Source organism: Anomaloglossus baeobatrachus, chromosome 3, assembly GCF_048569485.1.
Source record: "Anomaloglossus baeobatrachus isolate aAnoBae1 chromosome 3, aAnoBae1.hap1, whole genome shotgun sequence".
Taxonomy (NCBI): Eukaryota; Metazoa; Chordata; class Amphibia; order Anura; family Aromobatidae; genus Anomaloglossus; species Anomaloglossus baeobatrachus.
Genome location: NC_134355.1, coordinates 85591281 through 85609642, shown reverse-complemented (window position 1 = coordinate 85609642; position 18362 = coordinate 85591281). Strand labels below are relative to the sequence as shown.

The 18362-nt window shown below is 43.1% G+C and overlaps 1 protein-coding gene across 1 annotated transcript in view; it reads left to right on the top strand.

Annotated features, from left to right (window-relative positions):
* LOC142296072 (serine palmitoyltransferase 3-like) overlaps positions 1–18362 on the top strand; it is a 140786-nt gene that overhangs the window by 82209 nt on the left and 40215 nt on the right. The window contains exon 6 of the mRNA XM_075339286.1: positions 7776–7869. Within this exon, the coding sequence (XP_075195401.1) occupies positions 7776–7869 (94 nt within the window). The remainder of the gene's footprint in view (positions 1–7775; positions 7870–18362) is intronic.

Genomic DNA, 18362 nt, shown 5'->3' with positions numbered 1-18362 from the left:
TCCGCAGTGCTCCTGGGGTCTTGTGCATGTGCAGTGGCACTATCACGGGACTGAGCACTATTTCTTGTTTTACTTTTGTGTCATTGTGCACTTTTCCAAAATGATGTCTACCAAAAGCACAGAATGATGCAAGCATTTTTCTCTTTCAATATAGAGAAGGACGTTTGTGAATTCATGATGCCATTGATGAAATGTAGCTCCCTGTCATCAGCAATACTCATGCAGGTCCACATGAGGACGCTGCTACCATCATGTTTCACTGTAGGCATCACACATTTTTCTTTGCACTTCTTAAATTCGTGACACTATACAGTGACACTATATAGATTTGAAGTCATCAGCACCAAAACCATTTATCTTTTTTCTCGTCACTGCAGAGTATAGTGTTCCAGAATCCTTCATATTGTTTAGGATGGGCCTTTGCAAATTGTAGGTGGCTTTTTTAAGTGTCTGACACAAGTACAGCAACAATTGTTGGTGTGGTTTACACGACTGCCGACATGTTTAAAAGAATGTCGCACAAGAACAGAATTAAAATTAAATTTAATATACTAACAAATTAAAAGTAAACTTCGCAATAAAATTGCAACTGATATTTACAAAGGACATTAGAGATAATGAAGCTTTTTGATAAATAATCCGTGAAACCCCAAATCAAGCAAATCCCTAAGATTAGTCAACCTTGGGGAAAAAACGCAGATCTGTGTGTGTTTTCAAGGTATGAAAACAAAATGACTTCATATGAACAGTGTGCATATCAGAAATATCTCACTCCACACCATATGGTATATGGTACACCAAGTGGGAAAAGGGAAGAGACGAGCGCAAAAGAGTAAAATAAATATACCGTAATTTTTATTAATCACACATGAAAACGACAGTACCTCACACTGTACTGGGGATACATCATTGTCACACATATAAAACTCCAATGCCATGGAAATTACCTAATAAGCAGTTACTGTGTACTGTGTGCAAGCACCGCCTTACGCAACCATCATCCCTCTCATGCTTTTTTCTTTTTTTCCTGCTTTGTCTTTCTTTCTTTCTCTTTTTCCTTCTTTCTTTCCTTTCTTTCTTTTTCTTTTTCTTTCTTTCCCTCTTTCGTTCTTTTTCTTTCTTATTTTTTTTTTCTCTCGCTCGCTCTCTTGCTCTTCTCCCCCTCTCTCTCCCTTCCTTTTGCAAATTGCAATAAACCAATCAAACAAGAATAATTTAAAAAGCTCAACACAAGTATTATAACAAGTTTATTCTACACTAAATGCCACTTATCTAATGCAGTTCATTCCTTCATGACAAGCATCTCTAGAACTTAGAGGAAAACCTTTGCTGAGGAGTAACCAGACACCAGCTTCTGGCACTGTTGCTGAGGACCTTTAGCCCATTCCTCATGGTCAACAGACTGTAATTCACTAATATTCTTGGGTTTGCGTGCTGCAACCACCTTTTCAGATCCCACCAAAGATTTTCTATGGGGTTCAAGTCAGATGACCATGACAGCCACACCAGACTTTCTAGGGCTTCTACTGAAACCCAAGCTTTAGTAGACTTTGAGGCCTACTTTGGGTCATTATCCAAAAAAAGGCTTCTTGGTTTCCACAGATTGCATGATTCCAGTGCCAGAGGAAGCAATGCATCACTGAGCCACTGGCAAGCTTCAGTCTAGCAGGGTGTTTGTTTCAGCACATGCTTTTTTTCTTTCCCCTATTGTCATAAGGCTGATTCATAGGCAAACTGTTTGTATATTTTGCTAATAAACCAAATTTGCAAAGGAGATTGAACAAGTTTGATTGCAACTGTATGTCATCATTGTCACTAGTGCCCCTTACTGAGAGGCCAGGTGTGGATCACTCTACAATACAAATGTAGGAGAGCCTTGTTCTGGCTGTCATAGACTTGCATTGAGTGCTTATGACGTAACTTCTGTCTTACGGACAGTCAGAAGTTGTCGCTACGGGACCTGAGCGGTGCCAAAAGAAGATGAAGATGCCGGGGGGGGGGGGGGGGAGTATATTAATGGGAACAGGGACCTTAAACTAGAAGCACCACCCCATAGCTAAAAGAAACTGCCAGAGTGGTGCTTTAAAATTGAGGGATATTATATATATATATATATATATATATATATATATATATATATATATATATATATATATATATAATAATATAATATAATATATATAAATACTCCCCTCCTGGTTATTTTATTTTTGTTTTGTAGAAATATATTTCTATCCAGAGTAGCTAGTTGCAATCTCGCAATGAGGTCAGGAGTTACCCAGTAATGTCTATAAATAAATGGAGTTCACGCTCAAACAATAAAAATATAAACAACTTCACTAATTAGCTATGACGAGCGTTTGATGATTTCCCGTGAGGACATTTTTGTTGTTGTTTTCTATGGAGGCTTAAGAATAATGAATCAGACTGCAGTTTAACAAAGTGATCATCTCTAATAGTGACCCGAAGGACCAGCAGAAATCTTTCCTCTCTGAAAATTTATCACACTGGCTGAAAGACTCATATTGTTCTAGTAATAACTTTTTCTGCCCCCAAAGAAATAAAGGGAACCGGTCATCAAGATTTCCCAATATAAAGTAAGGCCACCACCTTTACTGCATCTTTCAAAAAGGACCTTTTATAATTGCCTGGTAAGGTGCATTCCAGTTGAATAGACGGCTCTGGTCTTGTTCGCCACCTTCTTTCTCCCAGCAATTGCTGTCCTCCAATGTGGTCAAAACAGACTAAAAATTCCTGGAAGACAAGGAAGCATAAATAGTCTTACCCAGGTGGGAGACAATGAGTAAAATATTGCTGAGGCTCACCCTGTCGGTTTGTGAGAGTCACAACCATTAATGAGCGTAAAAATACAACGGTTGTTACAATCCCACGAGGATTTTGACTGTAAAGCAGTAACAGAAGGGTTAAAGCTGCACTGCTGCGGATAAAGAGACAAGTCCAATATGTCTTGAAGATGATTTATTAGACTATGCGCTTCAGTGATACCATCTCCTTCATCAGGTACCAATCACATCTGTTTTTTGTGACCTGATGAAGGAGATGGTGTCTCTGAAACACGTAGTCTAATCACCTTCAAGACACATCGGACTGGTCTCTCTCTCAACAGCAGTGCTGCTTTAACCCTTGTGGGTCAAAACAAGCAGTTTGTGCCGCTAGGAAGCTGACACTCCTCTGCATGGTCGGACGCAAACCTTATAGAGGACACGGCAGGGGCAGTGCTATCAGTTTCTCGCTGTACAGAAACATTATTTTAAAACTCATCCATTTGTGAAAATGCTACATTTTTCATTATATATTGATAAAACAGCACTTTTATTGGTGGGACAACCCCTTTAGGCTGAGCTTCAAGTTACCCCAAAGTGTACCTAATATTTCATTCATTTTTTGATATGTCATAGTGTCGTATATTAAGACAGTCATTGTTCACCAAGACAAAACTTCAGACGTACTGACGCTAAGTGCTGTGCCCCATATATCCTGGTCTGCTTCATTTTGCAGGATAATACTTAATTTTCCATTCTGTAGTATTTAAACAGCACTTTTGTTCATGGGACAAACCTTTTAACCCTTGAAAAGAGATCCTTTCTTCAGTAAAATCCAGAATTTATTTAATCATCAAAGATTTACATCTATGTCCCGGGCTCCAAGTCCCGGCGTACTCGTTTTGTACAGTAATTGTCCATTCCAGAAACACAGAAGGCGGGGCTTGGAGCCCGGAACGTACATTTTCATCTTTGATGTTTAAATAAATTTTGGATTTTACTGAAGAACGGATCATGGGATCTTCTTTTTTCATTTGCATTACATATTGGTGGACACCAGCCACCCATCACCCAATCTGTGGATCAGTGAAGAGTGGTGAGCCTAAAGTTTTTCAATATTGACCTTTTAACCCTTGTCTGGTGCAATGGGGTTCAATGTGACCCCATGCAGATTGGTACAACTAGTGATTTTCTTATTTTTTTATTTTTTTTCATGGTACAAGACAAGAGTTAAACTTTGATTTGGTTAAGTTAGTAGTATGTCCATGGTGAAACTAACAAAAATTCTCATGTGGTCAGTTCTGGACTCTCTAGAGGTTGAAATTCCATGTAAATAAATGAAACCTTGAAATAAGATTTTAGAATCGAGTTTAATTGGTTAAGATTAGATTACCATGAAAAAATGTCTTCTACAGGAGTGATTCTCTCAAAGTGGAGAACCACTGTACCATAGTATATATTAAGTAGATGGGAAAACTCCTATCTAAAATATCTGATGTACAGTATATGCTGATGATATTTTGAAGCATTACTTTTCTTATTGGATGTACAGCATATTACGGTGTTATGTCTTCACGTCTTAGTTGGGAGTTTCTTTGGCTGCTTTGATATATTTTATCCACTGTCCAGTTGTAATAATATATAACTAAAACAATTATTTTCAATAGAAGAAAATGTTCCTGGATCCAAAAAAAATGTAAGAACTACACCCAGATATCTTAGGAATGCCTTCTTGTTTGGGTGAACGTTTTCCTGCTGCACATTCCTATTGTGGATCCAACTGTGAGGTTTCCTCTGATTGTATTACTCTGAGAAATCACAGTTGTGGATTTGTTTTGCTTTTAGTTATTTAATTTGGCTTTTGCTGGTGTTTGGGGTTTGATCCTGAGTCAACAAGTGACGTACAAGTGACATACAAGAAGAGCGCTTTCTGAATACTATGTGTGCGGACTGAAACGTTTCACAGAACTTATTCTTTTCATTAGTGTCCAGGAGATATTCTAAAGAGATGTAAGAACACAAAGAACTTGGGGACGTGGGTGACATTCCCTATCGATTTCACAAGGGAAGACAATCAAGCTTTCAGAAAAAACAAACAAAACTTTTCATTTACCGTACAACTTTTGACTATTCGCGTATCTATGTAAGGTTAGGTTGCAATGATGAGTATTTTTCATGTAGATATTTTTTCAGCAATTCGCTACTTGTACAGTGTCATACAGCATGCTCTACATACAGCATTCTTGCCTGTATTTCCTGCTGACATCCATTTACAGCCGCACTACAGCATATCCACTTTTATTACATTGTATTGTGACCATGTGAAAAAAAACTCACGAGACGAAACGTTAAATTTTGTTGCCTACAATACGGAACCTACATGTTCATCTGTCCTCTGTGGAAACACTGTATTGGAATAAAATAATTTTAATTTGCTTTCAACTAAGAGTGTGGGGTGATACTATTCATCTACAACTAAGGGACTCTCTCCTCTACATGCACCTCTACGTCAACCTTAGAGTGCACTCCAAATCAACTCTATCCGTACAAACCTGTTTAGATAGCAAATAGTGATTAGGACACACTCAGCACGATTATAGGTAACCTGTCCCCAGATTTGGCCCCTATAAGCTGCGGCCATCACCAGTGAGCCCGTATGTACAGCATTCTAGAATACTGTATATAAGAGCCCAGGCTGAGCTGTATAACTTAAAACACTTTTATAATGCTCACCTAGGTGGCCGTCCAGTCCAATGGGTGTCGCTGCTCTCCGGTCTGGCGACTACTCTCTGCGGCGATCCTCGTCCTAATTCTACCCAGCCCAGTATGGATGACATGTCCTATGTCATCCACATAGGCCGGCATTGCGGTCAAGCGCAGGCACATTTTGATCTGCCCTGATGAGGACAGATCAAAGTACTATAATGCGCAGACAAGAGGAAAGGTTGAAGACTGCTTGCGCATGCGCACTACAATATCTTGTTCTGTCCTCAGCAGGGCAGATAAAAGTGCACCTGCGCCAAACCGCAATGCTTACCTGTGTGGATGACTTGGACATGTCATCCACACTGGGCTGGGTAAAAGGAGGACGGTGATCGCCACAGAGAGAAGGCGCCAGACTGGAGAGCAGTAACACCCACTGGACCGGACTGCCCCCTAGATGAGTATAATACAAGCGGTTTTATATCTTATATAATGCAGCATGGCCTCTTATATACAGTATTCTAGAATGCTGTATATAAGAGCTCACTGCTGATGGCCGGAGCTTATAGGGCACAAATCTGGTGACAGATTCCCTTTAATTGTTCTCTGCTCACAGGCTATCATTATTCTCAGCAACACATGTCCTGTTTACACTGGATGATGTGCTTCCGACAGCTCTTGTCCTTAAGCAATCTTAAAGGGGGTTGTGCGGGACTAAAGGTACTGTCACACATAACGAGATCGCTAGCGAGATCGCAGCTGAGTCACTGTTTTGGTGACGCAGTTGCGATCCCGTTAGCGATCTCGTTGTGTGACACTTACCAGCGATCAGGCCCCTGCTGTGAGATCTCTAGTCGTTGCAGAATGGTCCAGGTCATTTTCTTCAAAGGCGATGTCTTGCTGGGCAGGACACATCGCTGTGTTTGACACTGTGTAACAGGATCACAGTGACTGCTGAGATCGTTATACAGGTCGCTACTGCGATCTGTATTGTTCTGCATCGCTGGTAAGATCTCACTGTGTGACATCTCACCTGCGACCTCCCAGCGACTTACCTGCGATCCCTATCAGGTCGCATCGTTTTTGGGATCGCAGGTAATTCGTTATGTGTGAAGGTACCTTTAGACATTGATAATCTATCAACCAGAGAGGTAAACAATGTCTGATTGGTGGAGGTGCGACACCTAGCACCCCCCACGATCATCTTTACCCAACGGCCAGAACTGCTCATTGCGTAGCTGCTCTGCTCCACCAACTCTATAGTGGCCGCACCCGGGTACTGCATATCTGCCTCCCTATTTGAATCAGTAGAGGGCAGATGTGCAATACCATGGTCACTATTTCATTGACTGAATTGGGTTGAGCAGCTCCGCATTTAACAGTTCTGGACGCAAACCGCATTGGGGACAGCTGATTTGCGGGGGGTGCCATTTGTCGCACCCCCACCTATTAGACATTGATTACCTATCCTAAAGATAGACCATCAATGTTCAAGTCTGGGAAAACCCCTTTTAAAGATCATTTCACTTTTACAAGTAAGCGTTGTTTTTTGAGCTTTTTCCAGCCTGTTTACACTAAACAGGAAACAAGTGTTCATAGGGATACTTGTTCCTAATAATTGTGCAATGTAAATACACCCTAAAGAGGCTCCGGCAAAAATTAGATTGCTAGTTCCACAGAAACCATGATGGTGGGATCTATAGTATATGTAGATTGCCTCTTCAAATGAATGAGGCTGAACTGCAAGGCCATAGACAAAAGTGACACTGTTCTTGGAAAATTAAAGTCACACCTTTTTGTTTTAACATTTATTAATATTATCTTATTTAGATAATCTATTTATATGGTGTCAACATGGGTTTTCTTTTTGGGTCTGCAATTTTTATTTATTTTTTTTTTTTTAACCTTTTCTATTGCTGAAGTTTTTGGTGGTCGTAAAATAAAATTTAAGGCTAGTAAATACAATATGATTGGGAAGTGTGAATAATCCCTTTTAGGATAAAGGAGTTGTTTGGACTTACATTATTGATGATCTATCCCTCAGACAGGTAATCGATATCAGATTAGTATGGTCCATACTCAATGCCACCATGGTCTTGGTTGTGGAACATTGTAAAGTGGCCATCGCCCGTCAGTGCGCCTTATTTCCTATTAATTTTACTAAGAGATAAAGCGCATTACTTTAACTATTCTAATTTTCCGTGCTGTATACATTTATTTTGTACAGTTTATTTTTTTGTCTATTTTGTATTATTGGTCTTCTTTATTCTTCATCTTTACTTTTTTTAGGGCTGTCTTATTTTAAGTGATGAGCTGAACCATACGTCTCTAGTCCTTGGTGCCAGAATATCTAGAGCAACCATTCGAATTTTCAAGCACAACAGTAAGTGCCTTATTATTGGCTGCTGTGTATTATAGAAGGTAACATAATAAGATCCTAAAAATAACTATTGCAGCACTGTATTGTTCAAGACTGTTTTGTTATACACTGAACAAAAATGTAAATGCAACACTTTTGTTTTTGCTCCCATTTTTCATGAGCTGAATTCCAAGATCTAAAGGCTGCTTTACACGCAGTGACATTGCTAGCGATGTCGCTCGTGAAACCACCCGCCCCCGTCGTTTGTGCGTCACGGGCAAATCGCTGCCCGTGGCGCACAATATCGCTAGGACGCGTCACACATACTTACCTTCCTAGCGACCGTTGCTGTGGGCGGCGAACAACCTCTTTTTTTTTTTTTTTTTTAAGGGGGAGGTTCGTGCGCCGTCACAGCGACGTCACACAGCGGCCCGCCAATAGAAGCGAAGGCTGCCTTAACGACACGCCCACCTCATTGCCGTCAGGATGCAGGTACGTTGTTGTGCGCCATTCCCGGAGTGTCACACGTAGCGATGTGTGCTGCCTCAGGAACGACGAACAACCTGCGTCCAGCACCAGCAACGATATGTGGGAAGTGAACGACGTGTCAACGATCAACGATTAGGTGAGTATTTTTGATTGTTAGCGGTCGCTCGTAGGTGTCACACGCAACGACGTCGCTAACGAAGCCGGATTTGTGTCACGAATTCTGTGACCCCCAACGATATCTCGTTAGCGATGTTGTTGCTTGTAACGGGGCCTTAAGACTTTTTATATACACAAAAGGACTTTTCCTCTCAAATATTGTTCACAAATTTATTTGTCCAAATCTGTGTTAGTGAGAACTTCTCCTTTGCCAAGATAATCTATCCACCTCACAGGTGTGGCATATCAAGATGCTGGTTAGACAGCATGAGTATTGCACAGGTGTGCCTTAGGCTAGCCACAATGAAAGGCCACTCTAAAATTTGCATATTTACAGTATTGGGGGAGTGAAAAAAGTCAGTTTCTGGTACGACCACCATTTGCCTCTCACAGTTCAACACATCTCCTTCGTGTAGAGTTGATCAAGTTGTTGATTGTAGCCTGTTGGTTGTTGGTCCTCTCTTCTTCAATGGCTGGTCGAAGTTGCTGGATATTGGCAGGAACTTGTACATACTGTCATATACACTGATACAGAGGATCCCACACATGCTCAGTGGGTGACATGTCTGGTGAGTATGCTGCCATGCAAGTGTACCGCCCCGCGCTCGGCTGCAGCCGAGCCGCTCTGTTCTGGGCTCGTTGGTGGGTGGCTCGAGCGCCTCCGGACCCAGGGTCACTTTGCTCTGAAAGAGGATGCTGGCGCTTTTGGTGGGGGTTATTTAGGTGCACGGCCGGAGCTGCGCTTGAGTTCGTGACGCCACCCACGGGATGTGGTGAAGATAGACACCACCGCTGCAGTTACGGGGACCCCGGGGGAGATGGTAGTGCAGCAAGATGTTAACCCCTCCGTGGGCAGGGATGGTCGCCCAGGAGCGCGTTGGGGATAGCAGGGCGGTGCGCGGCCGGATGGCACTGTTGTACTCACTGTTATTGACACACACAAGTCTCTGGTAAACCAAGTTGATGGTGGTCGGTGCCCGCAGCCGGCTGCGTCTGGTCCCCCACCCAGTTCGGTGGTCATGGCCTTTCTCCTGCACCATGTTGTGTACTTGGGCTGCCTGCGCTTCCGCAACGGGAGTCCGCTCCCCGGCTTTGTGAATGTCAGGAGAGCCCTTTTACGCGCAGACGCTGGCCCGTGGGATCTCTCTGCCTGTGCGGTGGCTTTCTATCCCCCTCGATGGGCTGTTGTCTTCAGTCGGGACTTGGGTGGGAAAGGACCTATAGTCCAGACCGCAGTCAGTTAATTAACTCAGTCCAGTGGATTCTGGACCTCGTTTCAGGGTCTGAGTACTCCCCTGTGTGCTCCGGTTTCCGAGTCGGTTCCCCGGGTCGCTACCGGCGGGCCACTACCCTATCCCGGTCCACCACGGTTCCACCGAGCCGTCTTCCCAGCTCCTGCAGGCTAAGGCCACCGTTTGCCTCCTAGCCAAAGGTGCCCAGGCTCCAACCCCGGCACCTGTCAGTCTGTCACAGGCCTGTCACACCGGCCTGACCTCTACTGCACTCTCAAACTGATCTCTGTGTTTCCTGCCTCAGGCCCTCTGAACTCCTCAGTGGGCGTGGCCAACTGCCTGGCTTCCTTCCCTGGTGTGTCCATCAAGCACTCAGAGAGGTGACTAGGTTTTAATGGTTGGCTGATGACACCTTTTTGGGGGACGGGTGTAGTGCGAGGGTGTGTGACTACCTGGCTAGTCCAGGGCGTCACACAAGGACTGGGATGTTTTCAGCTTCCAGGAATGTACAGATCCTTGCAAAATGGAGCCGTGCATTATCATGGAGCAACATGATGTGATAATCGTAGAGAAATGGCCCAACAGTGGGCCTCAGGATCTCGTCACATTATATTTTGCTTTCCAAATTGCATCAATAAAAAGCACCTTTGCTCGTCCATAACATACGCCTGCCCATACCATAACCCCACTGCCACAGTGGGCCACTCGATTCACTGCGTAGACATCAGCAAACCACTCACCCACATTACGCCATACATGTTTGCAATCTGCCCTGTTCAGTGAAATCCAGGATTCATCTGTGAAGAGATCATGTCTTGAACGTGCCAGACACCATCAAATGTGAGCATTTGCCCACTTAACACAATGAACTTCAGTCAGATGACGAGCAGCAGTTGAGCTTCTGCTGAGACGGTTTCTGACAGTTTGTGCAGAAATTCTTTGGTTCTGCAATCTGATTGTTACAGCTGCTATCCATGTGGCTGGTCTCAGATGATCTAGGAGGTGAAGATGCTGGATATTGAGGTCCTGGAATGGTGTAGTTTCACATGGTCTACTGTTGAGGGCGGTTGGATGTACTGCCAAATTCTCTGAAATGGCTTATGGTAGAGAAATGAACATTCAATTCACAGACAACAGCTCTGGTGGATATTCCTGCAGTCAGCATGCCATTTTTACGTGCTCTCAAAATTTGTGACATCTGTGGCATTGTGCTGTGTGATAAAACTGCACATTTTAGAGTGGCCTTTTATTGTGGCAAGCCTAAGGCTTGTGCAATAATCATGCTGTCTAATAATGTGAGGTGGATGGATTATCTCTGCAAAGGAGAAGTGCTCACTAACACAGTTTTAGACAAATTTGTGAACAATATTTGAGCAAAAGTCTTAGATATTGAGTTCAGCTCATGAAAAATTGGACCAAAAACAAGAGAGTTGCGTTTATATATTTGTTCAGTGTATAACAAAATGCAGACTGTTATAGGGCTGCCCTGATTACATGGCTGTAATTTTTAGATAATTACTGTAACAGAACACTAATTGGAGCAGTGGTGGAAATGGCTAATGTGCCGTCCCCACGCCTGTAGCGGCCGGACTGCTCGGATCCGGACCTGCTGTGTGGCTCGAGGGATCCTCCGGACCCGGGGGTCACGCGGACACGCCAAATGAAAGGGGGGGACACAGTTGTACGGCCTTGGCCGTATTCAGTTCATGCCGCCACCCACGGTGTGTGGTGAAGTGGGACACCACCATTGCTGCTGTTGTGGGGCACCCAGGGGAGATGTAGTGGCAGCTGGATGTTAACCCCTACGTGGGTAGGTATGGTTGCCTCAGGACCCCGTGTCTCTGTGCAGGGTATGGTGATGGCAAGGGATTGCGTGCCCGGACGTACCAGGTGATGTTTGGTTACTCACAGTTAAATGAATCACACGAGTCTTTTGGTAAACCAAGGTTCTGGTGGCCAGCCGCCGCGGCCGGTTGTACTCTGGTCCCCCAACCGTGCTGGTGGTCAGTCTTTCCTCTGCACTACTTCTGTTTATTTGTTTATTTGTTTAGACGTCCCGGTATGGAACACGGGAGTCCACTCCCGGCTTTTTGTGTACCTGAGGAGCCGTGCCCGCTTACGCTGACCCGTGGGATCTATGGGCCCTGGCAGTTGCCCTATCCCTTTCTGTGGGTGGTTGTCTGCTTTTCGGACTTTGGTTGAGACAGGACCTATAATCCTGCTCTCAATCGGTTGATTAGCTAGGCCGTTGGTTCCGGTCCTGGCTTCAGGGTCAGAGTACCCCCTCTGTGCACGGTTTCAGGGTCCCCGGGTCTCCGGTGTCGGTACCGGCGGGCTCCAACCCTGTCCCGGTCCACCTCGGATCTCCGGCTCAGTCTTCCCGTCGCCTGCCGACAGAGACCACCTAGCCAAGGTACCAGGGCTCCAACCCTGGCACTGTTCAACTTTGAACTTCTCCTCCGCTGAAGCTACACCTAGCCCCAGCCTCCACTCCTCTCAACTTGAACTCTACACTTGATCTGTTAGTTTTCCCGCCGCGGGCTGTCTAGACCCCTAGGTGGGCGTTTCCTGACCGCCTGGTCCCGCCCACTGGTGTGCCTGTCTTTCCCTAAGGGGGGGTGACTAGGGTTTCAGGTTGGCTGTATGTAACACTGTGAGGGATGGTGTTATGCTGGGGCCTATTGTGTGACTACCTGGTTTTGCCAGGGCATCACACTAACGCTTGGGGAAAAAAGATCTGCTGTACACTGTTCTGGTGTTCATGCAGCCGGGCCATGGTCCTGTGAACTTATTCGGCCAGCACCCAAATGCCGGGATCCTGGGCCCCTTTTGAGGTTAGAAGGCATGTCATGGCATCCTGGAGGCCTTGTAAATGCCAGAGGGGCTCAGGATGCTGACAGTTAAGTGCCGAGGAACTTTGCGGGACCCTAGTCAAAGTGCCAGGGAGTGGCAATGTGGACACTGACCTAGAGTTCTGCAACTCTTTGCTCATTTCATGTCCATAATTGGCTTCCTAGTTCGTATAAGAGGTCTTGGTGCTTAAGACAGAAGAAGGTCTTATGTTTTATTCAAAGTTTTTTGATTAATGCCAATGCAATCAGTTGGACTGTTCATCACTCCAAGCCATCCGGGTCATCAGGAGTTCTTATTACTGTGCTCTGCTGCACTGTATATAAAGAAATCCATGCTTTCACCTCAAACCGTCCTATTGATGCCTTTAGGGACCAAATGTCTAGATCTTTGAAACATTGAGAGTGATCTACTAAGCTAAATATGCCAGAACTCTGGCGCAATCTGCACCAAAAACTAAGGCATCTGACTTTTGCCAAATTTAGAAAGTCTTACTAGGTAACTTTGAAAATCATGTAGAGAAAGTGATATGAAAATTATTAGCATGAAAAACTAATGTAACTCTAAGTGGTGGCATTTAAAAAAAAAAAAAAAAAAAAAAGAATATCTAAACTGTAAAGTTAAATTTGCCAAATCATTTAAGTACACATTGGTTTACATTAGAAGTTTAATTTACAGAATTAAGAATTATTCTAAAGTTTAACCTAATGCTGCAAATAGAGTGGATATTCAGGAAATCCCAAATGGTTTTGCTTTCTGGCTTCCTCACAATGGCCTGTCACTGCAACAGGGAGATAATGTCTGCGGCTGACCTAAACACCCGTGTGATCATCGCCTTACAGATCTACCTACCTACATAATTATAAAGAAGGAAGTTCCGAAGTCCAACTATAAAAGCTAAACTGTATAACATTCCTTTCCAATGACTGAATAGCCATGAAGTGCCATTAACCTTTGCTATGGTTAACCATTCACTTTATACAAATGTAGCTCATTTACTGACTTACTCTTTTTAGGGAAGCTTCTTTGTCGTTTAGATAAAGAATTGAAAAATTATATTATGTCCTTAGTTCAAAAAAAGGAAAACTGCAGTCGCCATTATTCACTCTATATTGTCCATCAAACAAATCCAAGTCAAGTGTGAACTTTTCTAGACACAACTTGTGTTGAATGCATTAAAAAATTCCTCCAGAAAAGAAAATCCTCGTCACTCGCGAGTTTTTACAAATCCCATCCAGCACTTTATTGTGTGAGACAAATTGGCAGAGACTGGAGAAGAGATAAATGCAATCGGCTCACGGCTTTTTCATGCTCAGATAGCACTTTCTTGGGACAGCACCACCTGAGTGTAGAATGCTCTGATGATGCGTCTCCTTGTCCATAAAGATGAGCGGACGCATGGAAGTTCGGGTTCGCCGGGTTCAGCCGGGACTTTAAAGTTCAGTTCGGGATCTAGACTTGATCTAAACCCCATTGGAATGCACTAATTGGACAATTCAGCTCTCCATCTACAAACAGCCAGTCATCAAGAGAGCATTTGCGGAGAGGGAGGGTGGGATCTATTGATCATTTTTTGTGCACACCACCTCCAATTAACGCTGTTGTTACCCCCCAGTGCGAGCCATTGAAACACTGCAAGCGGCTCACAGGGCTGAGTACAGAGAAAATTTTAGTTTTTGCACTCCTTTTAGTACAAATCAAGTTTAAAAACTGTATACACCACACCTACATTGTGGTGAGCTGCCACATTTTTCCCCTTCTGTGCATGTACCTGTATTACCTAGCATTTCTCAGTTTTATAAATGGAGTTGAAAAGATTGTCAAACGTTTATCTAGTGTTGTAGAAAATGTAAGTAAAACAAAGAAATGGGGCAGTGTAAAGGAAGAAATTCTGTACTACAGCCAAGAATGTGGTAGAAGAAGCGCTAATATCACCATCTGGGTAGGAGCACTACCAAAATCAGACCACATCTGGGCTCTCTTGCTTCTGGCAAGTGCAGTTGCTGTGATAAAGTGGAGAGCGTTATTGAATATATGGCATGACTTGTTTTGGTTACTGCAGGATGATGTTACTTCTGATACCATTTAGTTTGAGTTAGCATTCTGCACAGAATGGTCTGCTTCATCACAAATGACAGAGGGATAATTTTTGGATCATTATTTTAATTTATTAAAAAAAAAAAACAAAAAAAAAACCATGAAGGAGCCAACTCCTTTAAAACTGGCGAAGCACACACTCGGTAAAAGGCATTGAATTAAGAACCCACGACATTTAATAAATTCAGTGTGTCTTCTGAATCGCATGCGCAGCCCCTGTAATGCTTCTCCAGGCAGAGACTGGAGTAGCATTTCTAGAGTACAAAATGCCAGCACGGTTGATTAAGTTGTTGGGTGGATGTGGTTGCGTCTCACTGCGCCCTGGCCCCTCCCAGCTTCGCCCATTTCAATGTAGCAGAATAAGGCTGCTTTCACACTACGTCTTTTTAACATGCGTCCTGAACGTTTTTTTAACGCAAAAACTGATCCAGTGCAAATGCATTTTCATTTCAATGCATTTGCAATGGACTCGCGTTAACATGCGATCACCTGTGTTTGCGTGCGTTATAGTGAGGATCCAGCGACTTGCAGTTTTTTAACATCTTTCAAAAACGCTACATGTAGCGTTTTTGAGCTGCGTCCAAATAATGCAAATCGCTGGATCCTGACTAAACAGCATGCAAACGCATGTGAACGCTGGCATGCTGATAGACAGGATCCTGCTTGCTCTACTGAGCATGCCCAGAACCAGTCTCGCGTGATCAGTCCCTCTCTCTCCTAACTCTCTGTCTCTCCCCCTCCCTCTCCTCCACCTGAGAGCTGCGGACACTCGTAACCAAGGTAAATATCGGGTAACCACTTATCTTAGTTACTCGATGTTTACGTTGGTTACGTGTGCAGGGAGCCCGGCTCCTAGCAGCTGCAGACGCTCGTAACCAAAGTAAATATCGGGTATCCAAGCAAGTATACCCGATGTTTACCTTGGTTACGAACCTCCGCAGTTGTAAGAAGCCGGCTCCCAGTCTGGCACGTTTAGTTCCCATCACTCCCGATCACATGACTCCAATGCCCGCCCCTAAACATCCAGTGACAGGATCCTGCAAAGTAACACATGCGTTTGCATGCGTTTTTTGCTGTAAAAGCAGGATCCGCTTTTGCAGCAAAAAAACGTTCAGGACGCATGTTAAAAAGACGTAGTGTGAAAGCAGCCTTAAACTGTTGTAAACAACCCAAAAGTCACAAAGTTGTGAAGTTGAGCAACAATGGTCCAACTTTTCAATACGTTTATGCCTGTATTCTAGCGTAAGAGCTTTGGTGAAAAGCTTGGATGTGTCGGTCAGTGCTCTGTGTTATTAAAGGCTCTTGGTTACTGTCTGGTTACCATCTGTTTCTATGATGAGGTCACTGTGATGTTACAAAGGCTGTGTTTGCCTTAAAGGGAACCTGTAAGGTGCAATATGCACCCAGAACCACGAGCAGTTCTGGGTGCATATTGCTAATCCCTGCCCAACTGTCCCTGTATCTAGAAAATGTATTTATTTGACCAGATTTCTGATGATGTGCACTGAGCCTAAATGCGGCGTCTGAGGTGGTGCACAGGTACATGCATCACTGCTGGGCATTGAATAGCATGTTAGCACGCCCCTGTGAGCGTGCCAATATGCTTAGGGGGCGGACTAGTTGGTGGAAGGAACACCCTTATGACTAGTCCCTGTGCTAATTATCATAAACGATCTTTAGAAATACTTTTTCTAAAGATCCCTTTATCTATGCTAGTGTATACAGGGACAGTTAGGCAGGGATTAGCAATATACACTCAGAACTGCTCGTGGTTCCCGGGTGTATTTTGCACCTGACAGGTTCCCTTTAAAGACTTTGAAAGAGGTTGGCTACAACCATGGGAAACCTGACCTGTGAGCGTTAGACACATCTTTTCAGGGCGATTGGAGGACCTGCAATTCAAACCAAATTGTTTTTTTTCACCGCAAGTTGAATATTTTAGAAAAATTTGCTGAACCTTGGATTTTAAAGTTCTAAAGATACAATAATCTGTAATAAAGAAGAATTCTATTTTTTAGCAGATGGGTTTCATTATAGATGTATACTACATTACCCTTTATGTTAAGGAGAACTACTTGGCTCTCATAACACATTTGTTGTAATAAAAACTAGGATTTTTTTTTGTATGATACAATTTTGCAGCATCTTTTCTTATAATTCTGTGCTGTTACTCTGTTGTTCCACCAAAAAAAATTATGAATAAATTGACAACTGGGAGTTACTATCCCCCCTTGTCAAAGAGGTGTATCTTCCACTGATTGGACAATGACATTGACTGACTGTATCAGTGAATTCAAACTGGTGCAGAAGGGTTAATGCCGCACTGCTATGCATAAGATGAAATTCCGAGAGATTCGATGGTGATTTTAACAGTGCGTTTCGGAGAGATCTCCTTCATCAGGTCAAAATCACATGGAATGAATATCTTCGAAACGCCTGGAGTTTCCTCTTATTCATGGCAGTGCGGCATTAACCCTTCTGCACCAATTTGAATTCCCCTTCCATGTGGGGCTGCAGCGGCTGTGTTCTACGTTATCATAGTGGTTGTGACTGTCACAACCCCTGAAAGTGAGCCGTTTTCAGTGTCTCGCCCATCTCCTAACTCAGATAAGACCCAATTTGCTTTCCTTTGATTTTCAGCCTTTTTTAGACTGATTGTATCAGGTAACTCACCCAGCCATCCATGTTAATTTTGACAACAACACAATAATAGCACAGTCAAGAATTTTAAAAAAAAAACTGTACAAACCTGGTATATTATGGCATTATGTATTAATTTTACTAAAACAGTTTTACGCGAGGATAGGTAACGTCTCCTAACATCGAAGCACACCTTCCTTTCTCCATTAAGATGACTGAGCCCATTAGTGAGCTTACTCACAACCATCATTTTTATTTATAGTACTAGGAAAATAGTATTTTGTGTAAATCAAGGTGTGTAGAAAAAAAATTTGAGGCAGCTAGGCTGGAATTAGATAAGTATGTGTAGTTCGTTGATATGTACAAAGGGATTTTCAGTTGAGGGCCGACCCTCCATCTAAAGAGAACATGTGCACGTCTACTTTTAATTGTTAGAAATTTTATAAATTTTTTTTTTTTTTTTTTTTTTTCAAATATAATGTAGCTTTCTTGTTCTATTGAAATGAATCCTAATTGTAAGTGATACAGAGCTAACAAAGGTTACCTTGACTCTGATAACACCGCACTCAGATATCACGGCACATAAGTGTAATTTCACATCAGTCAATGACTCATGCAATGTTAAGTTACCTTAATCCTCTTCAGAAGACCTTTCTGTGATGATGATGGCGCATTGTGAGTTATGATAAACTTGGCCACATCTGTATGCTCTAAATGGACTTGGTTTTTACTGGACTTTTGAAGCTCTTTTCATTGACTAATCAACCCGTGACACAACAGGTTTTTAAATTCCACTCTCTACAGTATATATACGCCACTATATTGATTGGACAGTGACAGACTGTTGGGAAACGATAATAGTTTGTAACAAGCTTTCATGGTGTTCAAACATTTGTTTACAATAATCGCCAAGAAATGATGCAATGCAGAAAAGATGATCCAATTTGGCATATAATGGGGATAATTATTTAGAGGCTTTCCAAGAGAGGTGACAAGTCCTCCTTTTTCTCCATGCAGATGACTGAGGACATTTAGAGGACTTGCTTTACATTA